This window comes from Oncorhynchus gorbuscha, linkage group LG23 (assembly GCF_021184085.1).
Source record: "Oncorhynchus gorbuscha isolate QuinsamMale2020 ecotype Even-year linkage group LG23, OgorEven_v1.0, whole genome shotgun sequence".
Classification (NCBI taxonomy): domain Eukaryota; kingdom Metazoa; phylum Chordata; class Actinopteri; order Salmoniformes; family Salmonidae; genus Oncorhynchus; species Oncorhynchus gorbuscha.
In genome coordinates, this window is record NC_060195.1 from 51,846,394 (window position 1) to 51,863,994 (window position 17,601).

General features: G+C 48.4%; 1 protein-coding gene across 2 annotated transcripts in view; it reads left to right on the forward strand.

Moving 5' to 3' along the window:
- LOC124010444 (neuropilin-2-like) overlaps positions 1–17,601 on the forward strand; it is a 72,515-nt gene that overhangs the window by 34,811 nt on the left and 20,103 nt on the right. For both annotated transcript variants that reach the window (XM_046322870.1, XM_046322871.1), the window contains exons 8-10: positions 12,806–12,950; positions 14,484–14,833; positions 15,000–15,144. In XM_046322870.1, the coding sequence (XP_046178826.1) occupies positions 12,806–12,950; positions 14,484–14,833; positions 15,000–15,144 (640 nt within the window). The remainder of the gene's footprint in view (positions 1–12,805; positions 12,951–14,483; positions 14,834–14,999; positions 15,145–17,601) is intronic.

Below are 17,601 nucleotides of genomic sequence, written 5' to 3' on the forward strand. Positions count from 1 at the left end.
CTCCCCTTGTTTTCCGTTTCTGTCCTGTCGGATCCTTGTATATTGTTCACCGTGCTGTGTCTTTGTCTCGCCCTGTCGTGTCGTGTTTCCCTCAGATGCTGCGTGGTGAGCAGGTGTCTGAGTCTGCTACGGTCAGTGCCTTCCCGAGGCAACCTACAGTTTATGGTCGAGTCTCCAGTCTGTCCTCGTCATTACGAGTGGAATTGTTTTTTATGCTTTGTTTACCGCTCCGATTTGTCTAGAGTATTGCATATTTCCTTTACTGGAATAAAGACTCTGTTTTCGCCAAGTCGCTTTTGGGTCCTCATTCACCTGCATAACAGAAGGATCCGACCAAAGAATGGACCCAGCGACTACAGACGCTCGTAACACTGCCGTCGAGATCCAAGGAGCCATGCTCGGCAGACACGAGCAGGAATTGTCTGCTGCTCGTCATGCCGTGGAGAACCTGGCCGCTCAGGTTTCCGACCTCTCTGGACAGTTCCAGAGTCTTCGTCTCGTGCCACCTGTTACTTCCTGGTCAGCCGAGCCTCCGGAACCTAGGGTTAATAACCCACCTTGTTACTCCGGGCAGCCCACGGAGTGCCGCTCCTTTCTCACCCAGTGTGATATTGTGTTCTCTCTCCAACCCAACACATACTCTAGAGAGAGAGCTCGGGTTGCTTACGTCATTTCACTCCTTACTGGCCGGGCTCGAGAGTGGGGCACAGCTATCTGGGAGGCAAGGGCTGATTGTTCTAACAATTACCAGAACTTTAAAGAGGAGATGATTCGGGTTTTTGACCGTTCAGTTTTTGGTAGGAGGCTTCTAGGGCCCTGGCTTCCTATGCCAAGGTGATCGATCCATAACGGATTACTCTATAGAGTTTCGCACTCTTGCTGCCTCTAGTGACTGGAACGAGCCGGCGCTGCTCGCTCGTTTTTTGGAGGGACTCCACGCAGTGGTTAAAGATGAGATTCTCTCCCGGGAGGTTCCTTCCAGTGTGGACTCTTTGATTGCTCTCGCCATCCGCATTGAACGACGGGTAGATCTTCGTCACCAAGCTCGTGGAAGAGAGCTCGCGTTAACGGTGTTTCCCTGCTCCGCATCGCAACCATCTCCCTCCTCTGGCTCAGAGACTGAGCCCATGCAGCTGGGAGGTATTCGCATCTCGACTAAGGAGAGGGAACGGAGGATCACCAACCGCCTGTGCCTCTATTGCGGACTTGCTGGACATTTTGTCAATTCATGTCCAGTAAAAGCCAGAGCTCATCAGTAAGTGGAGGGCTACTGGTGAGCGCTACTACTCAGGTCTCTCCATCTAGATCCTGTACTACTATGTCGGTCCATCTACGCTGGACCGGTTCGGGTGCTACATGCAGTGCCTTGATAGACTCTGGGGCTGAGGGTTGTTTTATGGACGAAGCATGGGCTCGGAAACATGACATTCCTTTCAGACAGTTAGACAAGCCTACGCCCATGTTCGCCTTAGATGGTAGTCATCTCCCCAGTATCCGATATGAGACACTACCTTTAACCCTCACAGTATCTGGTAACCACAGTGAGACTATTTCTTTTTTGATTTTTCGTTCACCTTTTACACCTGTTGTTTTGGGTCATCCCTGGCTAGTATGTCATAATCCTTCTATTAATTGGTCTAGTAATTCTATCCTATCCTGGAACGTTTCTTGTCATGTGAAGTGTTTAATGTCTGCTATCCCTCCCGTTTCTTCTGTCCCCACTTCTCAGGAGGAACCTGGCGATTTGACAGGAGTGCCGGAGGAATATCATGATCTGCGCACGGTCTTCAGTCGGTCCCGAGCCAACTCCCTTCCTCCTCACCGGTCGTATGATTGTAGTATTGATCTCCTTCCGGGGACCACTCCTCCGGGGTAGACTATACTCTCTGTCGGCTCCCGAACGTAAGGCTCTCGAGGATTATTTGTCTGTGTCTCTTGACGCCGGTACCGTAGTGCCTTCTTCCTCTCCGGCCGGGGCGGGGTTTTTTTGTTAAGAAGAAGGACGGTACTCTGCGCCCCTGCGTGGATTATCGAGGGCTGAATGACATAACGGTTAAGAATCGTTATCCGCTTCCCCTTATGTCATCAGCCTTCGAGATTCTGCAGGGAGCCAGGTGCTTTACTAAGTTGGACCTTCGTAACGCTTACCATCTCGTGCGCATCAGAGAGGGGGACGAGTGGAAAACGGTGTTTAACACTCCGTTAGGGCATTTTGAGTACCGGGTTCTGCCGTTTGGTCTCGCCAATGCGCCAGCTGTTTTTCAGGCATTAGTTAATGATGTTCTGAGAGACATGCTGAACATCTTTGTTTTTGTCTACCTTGACGATATCCTGATTTTTTCACCGTCACTCGAGATTCATGTTCAGCACGTTCGACGTGTACTCCAGCGCCTTTTAGAGAATTGTCTCTACGTGAAGGCTGAGAAGTGCTCTTTTCATGTCTCCTCCGTTACTTTTCTCGGTTCTGTTATTTCCGCTGAAGGCATTCAGATGGATTCCGCTAAGGTCCAAGCTGTCAGTGAGTGGCCCGTTCCAAGGTCACGTGTCGAGTTGCAGCGCTTTCTAGGTTTCGCTAATTTCTATCGGCGTTTCATTCGTAATTTCGGTCAAGTTGCTGCCCCTCTCACAGCTCTTACTTCTGTCAAGACGTGTTTTAAGTGGTCCGGTTCCGCCCAGGGAGCTTTTTATCTTCTAAAAGAACGTTTTACGTCCGCTCCTATCCTCGTTACTCCTGACGTCACTAGACAATTCATTGTCGAGGTTGACGCTTCTGAGGTAGGCGTGGGAGCCATTCTATCCCAGCGCTTCCAGTCTGACGATAAGGTTCATCCTTGCGCTTATTTTTCTCATCGCCTGTCGCCATCTGAACGCAACTATGATGTGGGTAACCGCAAACTGCTCGCCATCCGCTTAGCCCTAGGCGAATGGCGACAGTGGTTGGAGGGGGCGACCATTCCTTTTGTCGTTTGGACAGACCATAAGAACCTTGAGTACATCCGTTCTGCCAAACGACTTAATGCTCGTCAAGCTCGTTGGGCGTTGTTTTTCGCTCGTTTCGAGTTTGTGATTTCTTACCGTCCGGGTAGTAAGAACACCAAGCCTGATGCCTTATCCCGTCTTTTTAGTTCTTCTGTGGCTTCTACTGATCCCGAGGGGGATTCTTCCTTATGGGCGTGTTGTCGGGTTGACAGTCTGGGGAATTGAAAGACAGGTTAAGCAAGCACTCACGCACACTGCGTCACCGCGCGCTTGTCCTAGTAACCTTCTTTTCGTTCCTGTTTCTACTCGTCTGGCTGTTCTTCAGTGGGCTCACTCTGCCAAGTTAGCTGGTCATCCCGGCGTTCGAGGTACTCTTGCTTCTATTCGCCAGCGCTTTTGGTGGCCTACTCAGGAGCGTGACACGCGCCGTTTCGTGGCTGCTTGTTCGGACTGCGCGCAGACTAACTCCTGCCGGTCGTCTCAGACCTCTTCCCATTCCTTCTCGACCATGGTCTCACATCGCCCTAGACTTCATTACCGGTCTGCCTTTGTCTGCGGGGAAGACTGTGATTCTTACGGTTGTCGATAGGTTCTCTAAGGCGGCACATTTCATTCCCCTCGCTAAACTTCCTTCCGCTAAGGAGACGGCACAAATCATCATCGAGAATGTGTTCAGAATTCATGGCCTCCCGTTAGACGCCGTTTCAGACAGAGGCCCGCAATTCACGTCACAGTTTTGGAGGGAGTTCTGTCGTTTGATTGGTGCGTCCGTCAGTCTCTCTTCCGGGTTTCATCCCCAGTCTAACGGTCAAGCAGAGAGGGCCAATCAGACGATTGGTCGCATACTACGCAGCCTTTCTTTTAGAAACCCTGCGTCTTGGGCAGAACAGCTTCCCTGGGCAGAATACGCTCACAACTCGCTTCCTTCGTCTGCTACCGGGTTATCTCCGTTTCAGAGTAGTCTGGGTTACCAGCCTCCTCTGTTCTCATCCCAGCTTGCCGAGTCCAGCGTTCCCTCCGCTCAAGCGTTTGTCCAACGTTGTGAGCGCACCTGGAGGAGGGTGAGGTCTGCACTTTGCCGTTACAGGGCACAGACTGTGAGAGCCGCCAATAAACGTAGGATTATGAGTCCTAGGTATTGTTGCGGCCAGAGAGTGTGGCTTTCCACTCGCAACCTTCCTCTTACGACAGCTTCTCGTAAGTTGACTCCGCGGTTCATTGGTCCGTTCCGTGTCTCCCAGGTCGTCAATCCTGTCGCTGTGCGACTGCTTCTTCCGCGACATCTTCGTCGCGTCCATCCTGTCTTCCATGTCTCCTGTGTCAAGCCCTTTCTTCGCACCCCCGTTCGTCTTCCCTCCCCCCCTCCCGTCCTTGTCGAGAGCGCACCTATTTACAAGGTACGTAGGATCATGGACATGCATTCTCGGGGACGGGGTCACCAATACTTAGTGGATTGGGAGGGTTACGGTCCTGAGGAGAGGAGTTGGGTTCCGTCTCGGGACATGCTGGACCGTTCGCTGATTGATGATTTCCTCCGTTGCCGCCAGGATTCCTCCTCGAGTGCGCCAGGAGGCGCTCGGTGAGTGGGGGGGTACTGTCATGTTTTGTCTTATATTGTCTTGTCATTTTGCTTTCCCTTCTGTTCGTTTTCCTCCTGCTGGTCTTTTTAGGTTCGTTCCCTTTTTTCTCTCTCCCTCCCTCTCTCTCTTCTCTCTATCGTTCCGTTCCTGCTCCCAGCTGTTCCTATTCCCCTAATCAATCATTTAGTCTTTCCACACCTGTTCCCTATCTTTTCCTCTGATTAGAGTCCCTATTTCTCCCCTTGTTTTCCGTTTCTGTCCTGTCGGATCCTTGTATATTGTTCACCGTGCTGTGTCTTTGTCTCGCCCTGTCGTGTCGTGTTTCCCTCAGATGCTGCGTGGTGAGCAGGTGTCTGAGTCTGCTACGGTCAGTGCCTTCCCGAGGCAACCTACAGTTTATGGTCGAGTCTCCAGTCTGTCCTCGTCATTACGAGTGGAATTGTTTTTTATGCTTTGTTTACCGCTCCGATTTGTCTAGGAGTATTGCATATTTCCTTTACTGGAATAAAGACTCTGTTTTCGCCAAGTCGCTTTTGGGTCCTCATTCACCTGCATAACATACAAGCCCTCATTCCAGGCTCTCTCAGCCTATTGCGGACAGTCTGAGCCCTGATGGAGGGATTGTGCGTTCCTGGTGTAACACAGGCAGTTGTTGTTGCCATCCTGTACCTGTCCCGCAGGTGTGATGTTCGGATGTAGCGATCCTGTGCAGGTGTTGTTACATGTGGTCTGCCACTGCGAGGACGATCAGCTGTCCGTCCTGTCTCCCTGTAGCGCTGTCTTAGGTGTCTCGCAGTATGGACATTGCAATTTCTTGCCCTGGCCACATCTGCAGTCCTCATGCCTCCTTGCAGCATGCCTAAGGCACGTTCACGCAGATGTGCAGGGACCCTGTGCATCTTTCTTTTGGTGTTTAGTCCGTAGAAAGGCCTCTTTAGTGTCCTAAGTTTTCAGAACTGTGACCTTAATTGCCTACCATCTGTAAGCTGTTAGTGTCTTAACGACTTTTCCACAGGTTCCTGTTAATTAATTGTTTATGGTTCATTGAACAAGCATGGGAAACAGTGTTTAAACCCTTTACAATGAAGATGTGTGAAGTTATTTGGATTTTAACGAATGATCTTTGAATGACAGGGTCCTGAAAAAGGGACGTTTCTTTTTTCCCTGAGTTTATGTTAAAGCCACTGTGGACAACAGCAGCCTCATAGAGGGAGAGTCATCAGCTTTTTTATCCCAACTTCCTTTCTCCCTTTGGGGCGCCTCTTTGTCTGTTTCAGCTTTGGGTGACAGTGGGGGGCATACAATGTCTGTGAGGCGATTATTTGAGCAAATGGATTTAGAATTAAATAAAAAACACCCAACAGCTGGACCCCCCCCCCCCCCCACACACACACACACACACACACACACACACACACACACACACACACACACACACACACACCACCACTGACCTCAGAACGGGGTGTCTGGGACTGGTGATGAGTTTTGACCAGGGGTTATCTGGAGCCGTGCAAGATAGAACGTCCTCTGTCCATATGTATGTTCCGTGACAGTTAATCCAACAATGGCGGCGTCTGACAGACACACAGAGTCCGAGTTAGAGTTAGCCTGGCCCTAAGCCCTTAGAGATCCTTTAAGTGTTTAAACCAGGGAACACGATGGGGGGCATGGCAATGAAAGGACATTTGCCCTTCTGATTGTCATTTAACAGTTAGTTTCTAGCTAAACGAATGGGCTGGTAATGGGTGTGTGTGTGTGTGTGTGTGTGTGTGTGTGTGTGTGTGTGTGTGTGTGTGTGTGTGTGTGTGTGTGTGTGTGTGTGTGTGTGTGTGTGTGTGTGTGTGTGTGTGTGTGTGTGTGTGTGTGTGTGTGTGTGTGTGTGTGCGCGCATGTCACACTGGTGATATGTAGTCAGGTATAAGTCAACTACAGTATGAGTAAAGGGATTGGGACTTCCTGTCCGTCTGCTGAGTGTGTGTGTGTGTTTGCAGGATGTGTTTGTCTATGAATCTGTGCATGTCTGCGTGTGTATTTATTTATGTGCCGAAGTGTGTGCGTGTGTGAGGATGTGTGCCTATACAGCTCTGGAAAAAATGAAGAGGAAGTATACATACACTTAGATTGGAGTCATTAAAACTAGTTTTTTAACCACTCCACACATTTCTTGATAACAAACTATCATTTTGGCAAGTTGGTTTGGACATCTACTTTGTGCAAGACACAAGTAATTTTTCCAAAAATTGTTTACAGACAGATTATTTCACTTATAATTCACTATATCACAATTCCAGTGGGTCAGAACATACACTAAGTTGACTGTGCCTTTAAAGAGCTTGGAAAATTCCAAAAAATTATGTCATGGCTTTAGAAGCCTCTGATTGGCTAATTGACATCATTTGAGTCAATTGGAGGTATACCTGTGGATGTATTTCCAGGCCTACCTTCAAAGTCAGTGCCTCTTTGCTTGACATCATGGGAAAGACCTCAGAAAGTCTGGTTCATCCTTGGGAGCAATTTCGAAACGCCTAAAGGTACCATGTTCATCTGTACAAACAATAGTACGCAAGTATAAACACCACAGTCGTCATACCGCTCAGGAAGGAGACGCGTTCTGTCTCCTAGAGATGAATGTACTTTGGTGCGAAATGTGCAAATCAATCCCAGAACAACAGCAAAGGCCCTTGTGAAGATGCTGGAGGAACAGGTACAAAAGTATCTATATCCACAGTAAAATGAGTCCTATATCAACCTAACCTGAAAGGCCGCTCAGCAAGGAAGAAGCAACTGCTCCAAAACCGCCATAAAAAAGCCAGACTACTGTTTGCATCTGCACATGGGGACAAAGATTGCACTTTTTGGAGAAATGTCCTCTGGTCTGATGAAACAAAAATAGAAATGTTTGGCCATAATGAACATAATTTTGTTTTGGAGGAAAAAGGGGGAGGCTTTCAAGCCAAAGAACACCATCCCAACCATGCAGCACGGGGGTGGCAGCATCATGTTGTGGGGGTTATTTGCTGCAGGAGGGACTGATGCACTTCAAAAAATAGATGGGATCATGAGGAGGGAAAAATATGTGGATATATTGAAGCAACATCTCAAGACATCAGTCAGGAAGTTAAAGCTTGGTCACAAATGGGTCTTCCAAATGGACAATGACCCCAAGCACACTTCCAAAGTTGTGGCAAAATGGCTTAAGGACAACAAAGTCAAGGTATTGGAGTGGCCATCACAAAGCCCTGACCTCAAACCTATAGAAAATGAGTGGGCAGAACTGAAAAGCGTGTGCAAGCAAGGAGGCCTACAAACCTGACTCCGTTACACAAGCTCTGTCAGGAGGAATGGGCCAAAATTCATCCAACTTATTGTGGGAAGCTTGTGGAAGGCTACCCAAAATGTTTTCCCCAAGTTAAACCATTTAAAGGCAATACTGCCAAATATATGTAAACTTCTGACCCACTTCTGACCCATTCTCTCTATTATTATTCTGACATTTCACATTCTTGAAATAAAGTGGTGATCCTAACTGACCTAAGACATGGAATTTTTTACTAGGATTACATTTCCAGGAATTGTGGAAAACTGAGTTTAAATGTATTTGGCTAAGGTGTAGGTAAACTTCCGACTTCAACTGCACCTATAAATGGTAAAACCAGAGAAACGGATCATTTTGCAGTATGTCTTGTAATTTTTTCCAGAGCTGTATGTGTGTGTGTGTGTGTGTGTGTGTGTGTGTGTGTGTGTGTGTGTGTGTGTGTGTGTGTGTGTGTGTGTGTGTGTGTGTGTGTGTGTGTGTGTGTGTGTGTGTGTGTGTGTGTGTGTGTGTGTGTGTGTGTGTGTGTGTGTGTGTGTGTGTGTGTGTGTGTGTGTGTGTGTGTGTGTGTGTGTGTGTGCGTGTGTGTGTGCGTCAAAGTATGTGTGGGAGCAGGGTGCCGGCACATGGAAACAGCAGCTGGAGGTTTCTAGTCATTGTTCCGTAGTGAGCGACAGAAGGTTGGAAACATCAGCAGTTCTCATAAAGTGGATCTGAAGAATCATGCAAGTAACACCAGGGCCTTATTCATTAGTGCACGCCGTAGCAAACAGAAAAACGAAACGAAGCAATTCTTATTGGACAAATTCAGTTGGCTCCCTCCCCTTTTCAGCCTGTTTGCTTCAGTTTAGTTCCTAGTAAATACACCCCATGTCTATGATTTTGACTGAAATGGCATCATAGCATAGAGTTCCATTTTTGCCAAATTGCTATTCCTCTTCCTCTGTGAGCGTTTATTGTTGGAGCATGTGTGATTTATTAAATAGGCATCATGCTACTCACACATGCACATCGTTACTTGACACAGCTCTCTCACATACACATACACACATGCACTCATAAAGACATACACACATGCATTCGCATACACAAACACACATTGTTCCTGAATGGGGGAATCACATTAGCCCAAATAATAAACAGACATGGTGTGTTTTGCAGAAATGCATTGTCTTACTGTGCTAAATCTGCCACTCTGTGACCTGGGAGAAAAACAGCCCACACTGCAGTTACAGCCTGTTACTGTCAGTCACACACGCTAGCTGTGTCAAACACACACACACTCAAATGTAGAAACACACGCATTTACGCAGGCACGTAGACACACACACACACAAACATATACGCAGGCATGTCTACACACTCAAGCACATAGACACACACACACACAGGCATGTAGACACACATACACCTAGCACACACACACTAACCCACGCACACACTTGCAGTGTGATGAGAGAGAAATGAGGGAAGTGGGGCAGAGTGGGAGACATTGACAAAAACAACTGTGTGAAGGGGTGGGAGACCATTTCAAAGGAGTACCTCAGCACTCCTCATGTAGACACACACACACACACACACACACACACACACACACACACACACACACACACACACACACACACACACACACACACACACACACACACACACACACACACACACACACACACACACACACACACACACACACACACACACCTCAGCCCTGCCTGGCCCCCTCTTCAAGCCACTAGTGGAAAGCAGCCAGTTGGAACCAATTGTCAACATCTTCATACGGAGCGAGAAACGGAAGGCGGGAGGGAGGGGGATGGATAGAAAGACAGAGAGAGAATGTCTTGTGCAGAGTTTGGCCACATCTCCCTGTGGTGCCATCAGCTTGAAGGGAAACACAGCAGGGACAGAGAGAAGGCAAATGGATCATCTCGGAATGAGTTGAGTCTCTCTCTCTCTCCCTCTCTCTCTCTCTCTCTCTCTCTCTCTCTCTCTCTCTCTCTCTGTCTCTCTGTCTCTCTCTCTCTCTCTCTCTCTCTCTCTCTCTCTCTCTCTCTCTCTCTCTCTCTCTCTCTCTCTCTCTCTCTCTCTCTCTCTCTCTCTCTCTCTCTCTCTGTCTCTCTCTCTCTCTCTCTCTCTCTCTCTCTCTCTCTCTCTCTCTCTCTCTCTCTCTCACTCTCTCTCTGTCTCTCTGTCTCTCTCTCTCTCTCTCTCTCTCTCTGTCTCTCTCTCTCTCTGTCTCTCTGTCTCTCTGTCTCTCTGTCTCTCTCTCTCTCTCTCTCTCTCTCTCTGTCTCTCTCTCTGTCTCTCTATCTGTCTCTCTCTCTCTCTCTCTCTCTCTCTCTCTCTCTCTCTCTCTCTCTCTCTCTCTCTCTCTCTCTCTCGTAAGTCTCCATTTGTTATTCTTTGTTTTCTCTCCAGCTTGTTTTTAGAGAAGTGTTTGCATCTGGGAGACTCAGCCCAGTCTGACACTATCTCCTTCCAGTCCTCTGCACACACTCACACACACTCCTTCTCTTTCGCGGTGACCCCATTCTTCTCCGGAGGGTCATCAATAGTTAAATATCCATGGTGCCTCTGTTCCGCCGGTGTCCATCCGCTCCAGGCATTTGACCGTCACATAAATGTGGGAGGGGTTCCGGGGTGTGTATATATGTGTGAAGTGTGTGAAGTGGTGCAGTAGGGCTAGGGCTAGGGTAGGGTGGGTTAAGGGGTTCGTTGGGGGGTTCATTATAATTTCATGACCTGCCACACGAGGAGACAACATGAGGAGACAACATGACAATGTTAATTATTTAGCCCTCTTTGCCCTGTGTGCTGTATAGAGGCGGAGCTAGACTGGTAACCCCCCCCCCCAGGTTTGCCCAGACGACTGGCTGAATGACACCCACAGTCTGCCAGAGCAACAATGGGACATCCCATAGCATCACATACAATAACACACTCATGTAATTTGCATTAACACATATGATGTACATAGAGCATACACATGCTCTAACAAAAACTCATGCACACTCATATACCCAAACATCAACTCTAACCCACACACACACACAACTTTATGGCCCTTCTCTTGTTTCCAGCAAATGTCCAGGTGTCTAATGAGCGGAATGACCTTTGACCCTGCTGATAGGGTAATTGAGGTCAGGGGTAAGGATGTAACTAGAGAGAGGAAGAGGAAACAGAGGGGACTGGGGATGTCTGCAGCACGACTCTCCTTCTCCTATCCCCCACCCTCTCTCCCTCTATTTCTCCCTCTCTCATATCCTTCTTTATTTTCTAAAAACCCCCTCTAGCCCTCATGCCCCCCCCCCCCCCAGAATGTGTCTGACGTCACAAAATGGAGTTCTAAAATGTAATTTGGGCCGTTAAAAGATAAGTGACATTATCTCTATACCATCTGGCAGCAGGTGAGAACTGGCTATGTTCACTTGTGGAGGGCGGTTTGTGGTTTGGACTCATGGGTGTTCGGTTAACACACATGCGTATGAGCATACACAGTGCACAGGGCCAATCAAAATACCGGGGGACAGAGTGGCCTCGGACACAGGGAGAGGAAGATCGGAAGAGAGTGAAAAGACTGTAAGTGAGGAAGAGGAAGAGAGAGTGAAGGAAAGGTTGGTACAATGATTATAGCCTCCGATACATAGAGAGGAGAGGAAAATATAATATCGCACCCCAGAGGACGGTCTTGTTGTTTCCTGTGTCTCTCTGTGTTTTCAGACTGGCAATGAGCCTCACTGGAGAGAGAGAGAGGGGGAGTGGAACAGAGAATGGAGAGAGAGTAGAGAGAGAGAGAGATGTTTTGATGGGGTGTGGTTGGTGGAAGACCTCCAGACTGGATAGAGGGATAGGACATGGGGTGGGTCAGACGTCTCTCACCATTGGTTCCTCCCACGGGCATGAGGGGACGTCTGTTGTCTGTCTGTGTCCTTCCCCTAAACAAGGGAGAGGCTCCTCTCCTACAGTCACATTTACCCTCTGACCTCTAACCTCGCTCCCTGAGGGGTCAAGAGAGGAAGGGAGGTGTAAGGAGTGGGGTGGACGTTCAGGACAGATGCCACAGGAAGTAGTCCTTGGACTTGTCCTGCCCTCCTGGCGGAGACTTCCTGTTATTGTTACAGAACGCCCAATCCTGTCCGACCTTGCCCTGTCATGTCCATCAAGCATTTCTGTCCACTGTTCAGTCCCCCCAGGGTGGTAGTGTGTGTGTACGGTGGGGGAAGGGGAGTGTGTGTTTGGGATGTGTGTGTGTTCGTAGCGTGTGTCTCTGCCCTTCCAAACCCCTACCATCCCTCACCGTTTGCCCCACAAACACAGACAGACAGCTGGGTGGGTGTCATTGGATCTGTGTTTAGGTTGTCTGTGCTTAGCTGGGGCTCTGTGTGTGTGCAGCGAAGCGAGACTCACACTGCGGGCTATGGATGTTTGTGGTAGAGAGAGATTGCGAGGAAGAGAGAACTGAAAACTTCCTCGCACACTTTTTCACTTTTTGTAAAAAAATAAATAAATTAAAGTCCCAAGATTATTGTTTGGAATGTGAGGACAAAAATCCCCTCTTTTTGACACGCACAGCTCATAGCTCCTCGCACCTGTAGATTTAATTCACATTTACATGTTGGTAATTTAGCAGATGCTCTTATCCAGAGCGATTTACGGTCAAGAAATTGAGCGAAGCAATCCTCTCCTTTCACTGTGTCACTCACTCATCCCCTTCTCGCCGGCTGATGCATCGAGCAGCAACAAAGGCTATGCACTTCTGTCGGTATGTGGCCATCTTCAACACCGTGCCCTAGCACTGCTGGTGTGTGTGTGTGCGCGTGCGTGTGTGCGTGCGTGTGTGTGTGCGCGGGTGTGTGTTTGGTATAACATGTATGTGGTATCTTTTGATTGGTATCAGCGTCTAACCATATACCCCTCTCTGTGTGTTCTCCAGGTGTTCCATGCTAACACAGACCCATATGAGGTGGTGTTGAACCGCATACCCCAGCCCGTCTTAGCCCGCTTCGTACGCATCCGGCCTCAGGTCTGGAAGAACGGCATTGCCCTGCGTTTCGAGCTCTACGGCTGCCAGATCATAGGTGTGTGTGAGAGGGAGCCACGGGGAAACAGGTGTTTCAGTTATTTTGCCTTAGATACTTGAAGCATCCTTTACATTATGTCCTCTGTCCCACTCCACGTCAAAACAGAGTGTTTTTGAGAGACAAAATGTGTTCCGGCATCTCCTGCACTGTCAGTGAAGAAACTTAAAATATCCCCTTAGAAGAAATGCCAGACAGTTTAGGCATTAACTACGCAGTAACATGAGCACACACACAAACACACACACACACACACGCAAACATAAGAACTTCCGACAGCAACCAGAGCATTAGTCTAATCAAAGTTTTACTCCGTTCTCAGCCAGCACGTCTCCAATCACTTCCTCCTCCACATTTGTCTTTTCCCTCACTCTCATTCGCTCTATATTTCCACTATGTTTCTGCTCTCCTTCCTCCTTCTCCTAAATTTCTCCCTCGTAATCATTTATTTTCTCTCACTTTCTCCCTCATTCCATACTCTGTTCTTGCTTTTCACTCTTTCTCCCTCTCTCGCTCCCTCTCCACCTACTCCAATTCTCTCTATCAATAGCCTTTCTCTACCTCTGAGTAATTCTCTGTCTCTCCCCTTTTCCCTCTTCCTCTCCCTCTCCCTCTCCCTCTCCTGCCCTTTAGACTGTTTTTTGACTTCGGGATATCAACCTACTTTCTCTCAACCCCTACAATCTCGCAGATGCAGTATGTCACAAGAATGGGTCAACAATCAATCATTCATGACACTCTTGTTCACTTCTAAATCTTGAACTGTGATTCACAGGGGGAGAGAGAGTACCACTCATTAGCTAGTATTGCAAGTGTATGTTAGACTGGCTCTCACCGTTCAGGTACACACATAGTCACTTGAAGACAAGCACGATGACCTCACGTCGATACACACACACACACACACACACACACACACACACACACACACACACACACACACACACACACACACACACACACACACACACACACACACACACACACACACACACACACACACACACATGCATTTCTGTAGCCATTTATCCATAATTTACATTCATTGCTAGTGCTGTGAGATAACAGCATGAAACTTTGATCTGTGAGCTCTTAAACCGTCAACCCTACTAATGCTCTCTTCTCCTCCTCTCTCTCTCTCCTCTCTTCTTCTCCTCTCTCTCTCCTCTCTCGGTCTCACTCCCTCTGTCTCGACTTGTCTCTGGTCTTCTCTCTCGTTTCTCCCTCGGTCTCTTCCTCGCTAATCTCCTCTACCGTCCTCTTTCTCTCTCTACCATTCTCCCTCGATCTTTCTTTCTTCTCTCTCCTAGTTCCATCTCTCTCTCTCTTCCTTCTCTTTCATCTCCTGTAACCCCTCCCCTTCTCTCCCTCCTTCTCTCTCGTTGCTTCTTTTACAGATAATATGTGAGGGTTGAAATGTGATAGTTTTGTGTAATGTATGACATTTACCCAATAAAGGGGATTTTGATGAATAATTTCCATTCCCTTCCCACTCCCCCTCCCTTCCCCACCCATCTTCTTCCCTAATTTCAGATGCTCCGTGTTCAGAGATGCAGGGCCTCCTCTCTGGCCTGCTCCCCGACGCCCAGATCTCAGCCTCGTCAGCTCGAGACATGCTGTGGTCCCCTGGGAATGCCCGTCTAGTGGGCAGCCACTCAGGCTGGTTCCCCGGCCCCGCTCAGCCCCTGGCTGGGGAGGAGTGGCTCCAAGTGGACCTGGGTGTCCCCAAGACTGTCGGGGGGATTATTACCCAGGGGGCGAGAGGCGGAGAAGGGACAAGCAGCACGGACAACAGGGCCTTTGTGAGGAAGTACCGCGTGGCTCACAGTCTAGACGGGAAGGACTGGGGGTTCGTTATGGACAGCAAGACCAGCCTGCCCAAGGTGGGTGTGGGGGAGGGGGACATGTGTAGGGGTGGGGTGTTGTTGGGGTTGTGTGTGCGTGCGTGTCAGGGTAAAGTATGATTATACACATTTAAATAATCTACATAAAGATTTTTGCCACAGTACATTTCATTATTTCTGCTTTATTTCTGTGTGTGTGTTGCAGATATTTGAGGGGAATACCCACTACGACACCCCTGAGCTACGGCGTTTTGAGGAGACCCTGGCCCAGTTCATCAGGATCTATCCAGAGAGGTGGTCTCCTGCCGGGATCGGGATGAGAGTAGAAATATTGGGCTGTGACGTGCCAGGTAAGCCTGTGGAATTATATTAACATTCTCAGTTTAGACACATGCACACTCCTCTCCCCACCAGAGAGCGGGGTTCAATCCCCGCTCCAAACCTTCAATCTTTTTCTCCTCTCTGTCATTTCATAACTGCCAAAATATCCTACAAATATACACTACCGTTAAAAAGTTTGGGGTCACTTTAGAAATGTCCTCTATTCTGGTTAGAGCCAGTTTGCACTGTTCTGTGAAGGGAGTAGTACAGCGTTGTATGAGATCTTCAGTTTCTTGGCAATTTCTCGCATGGAATAGCCTTCATTTCTCTGAACAAGAAGACTGACGAGTTTCAGAAGAAAGGTGTTTGTTTCTGGCCATTTTGAGCCTGTAATCGAACCCACAAATGCTGATGCTCCAGATACTCAACTAGTCTAAAGATGTCCAGTTTTATTGATTCTTTAATCAGCTGTTTCCAGCTACAATAGTCATTTACAACATGAACAATGTCTACATTGTATTTCTGATCAATCTGATGTTATTTTAATGGACAAAAAACGAGCTTTTCTTTCAAAATCAAGGACTATTCTAAGTGACCCCAAACTTTTGAACGGTTTGGGTATATTTTTAAAAAAGTGTGTGGGCGTGCGCTTACTATATATCATCTGTGAGTCTACTGGATACATGATTAGGGAGTTGGAAAGCAAGTGGAAGTGGAAAAATCAGGGGAGTCTTGGAAAGAGTGAAGGTTAAAGTTACAGGGAGTGGAGAAAGGGTTGGACGGGTTTTGAGCAATCTGTCCCAAGGGTACCATGCACGCACACACTGCTGGTATGGTCTGCTATCCAGATGTGAGGTAGTAGACACATCTGGCCTCTCACTGCTCACTACTCCCACTGGGCCTACGCAGGACACCTGAGCTACAGCACCAGACAGTGGGCTCAACACCTACACACACACACACGCATACACACACACACACGCATACACGCACACACACACACACACACACACACACACACACACACACACACACACACACACACACACACACACACACACACACACACACACACACACACACACACACACACACACACACACACACACACACCTCATCTACCCTGAGCTGGTTCTAGGCCCCTCTCTCTGTTCCCACCCTGACTAGGATGTTCAACACATACACATAAACACACACAGACAGACACTATAATGGCTCCTAATGGGCCTACACAGGACGTCTGCGCTGAATTCTCAACACCTACACCTACACACTGTAATCAGTGTTAGGGGAGAGCTTGTGTGTGTGCGTGTGTATGCGTGCGTGTGCATCTGTGCATAAGGAACACAGCCCTGTTCGGTGGTGTAAGGAGGATGTGGACCTCTTAATATTTCATCCCACTCCTCTCTGACTCACTCACTATGCCATTAGAGAGGAGAAACAAGGCCAGAACCCTCCGTTAACATAGAACAAGAGGACACAAAACACACACACGCTCTCTCTCTGTCAGAATAACAGGCTAGTGCCCTTTGTTAGGGACCCTCAGTACCACACCCATGATTGGCCTACATGACTGACTGACAATTGAGCTGTATTCCTCCCCTCCCTACATCTCTCTCTTCTTGCTGTACTATGTCACTTCCTCCTCGCACCATCGCTTCCTGCTGCTGCCCCCAATGGGGTCTACACACAGGCCCTGGGATTCACACCGGCAACCCTTCACCTTGAGGCCACCGCCATTCCGGTGTTAACCCTGCCACATGTAAAAGGCATTGAGACCAGGTGAAAGCCCCGTGTTAAAGCAATCCGTCACAGGCTCCTCTTTATTGGACACGGAGGACATCCCAGAGAGATGGAGTAGTTTAACACCACACTGGTGTTCAACAGAGCATTTGGTCCACAAGTGTTCACAGTGCGGGAGGGTTGGAGTGCTATGCCTCGTAACACAGGAGGGAGGATTGTAAATCTTTTGTCACCCCTCCTTTTTTCTCCCACCACCTCTCTTTCTCATTCTCGCTCTTATTCTCTCTCTTTCTCTCCTTGCTCTGTATCTCTCTCTCTCTGTCTCTCTCTGTCTCTCTGTCTCTCTCTGTCTCTCTGTTAAATCCCACACATGCCTCTGTTCTCTCCTCTCCTCTCTCTGTTCCCACCCTTAGGCATAGTGCGTGGGTCTGTAAATGTTTTTGTTCTTCTTATTTCCTCCACTCTCCTCTGCTGTTTCTCATCACACACTCCCCCTCTCTGTTTTCTGCTGTCCATTCCAGGCTCTTTGGTCTCATTTCTTACACACACACCTCACACACATACACACTTATGCACACACACACACACACACACACACACACACACACACACACACACACACACACACACACACACACACACACACACACACACACACACACACACACACACACACACACACACACACACACACACACACACACACACACACACATGCCTTGGACACAAAACTGCCTGGATAT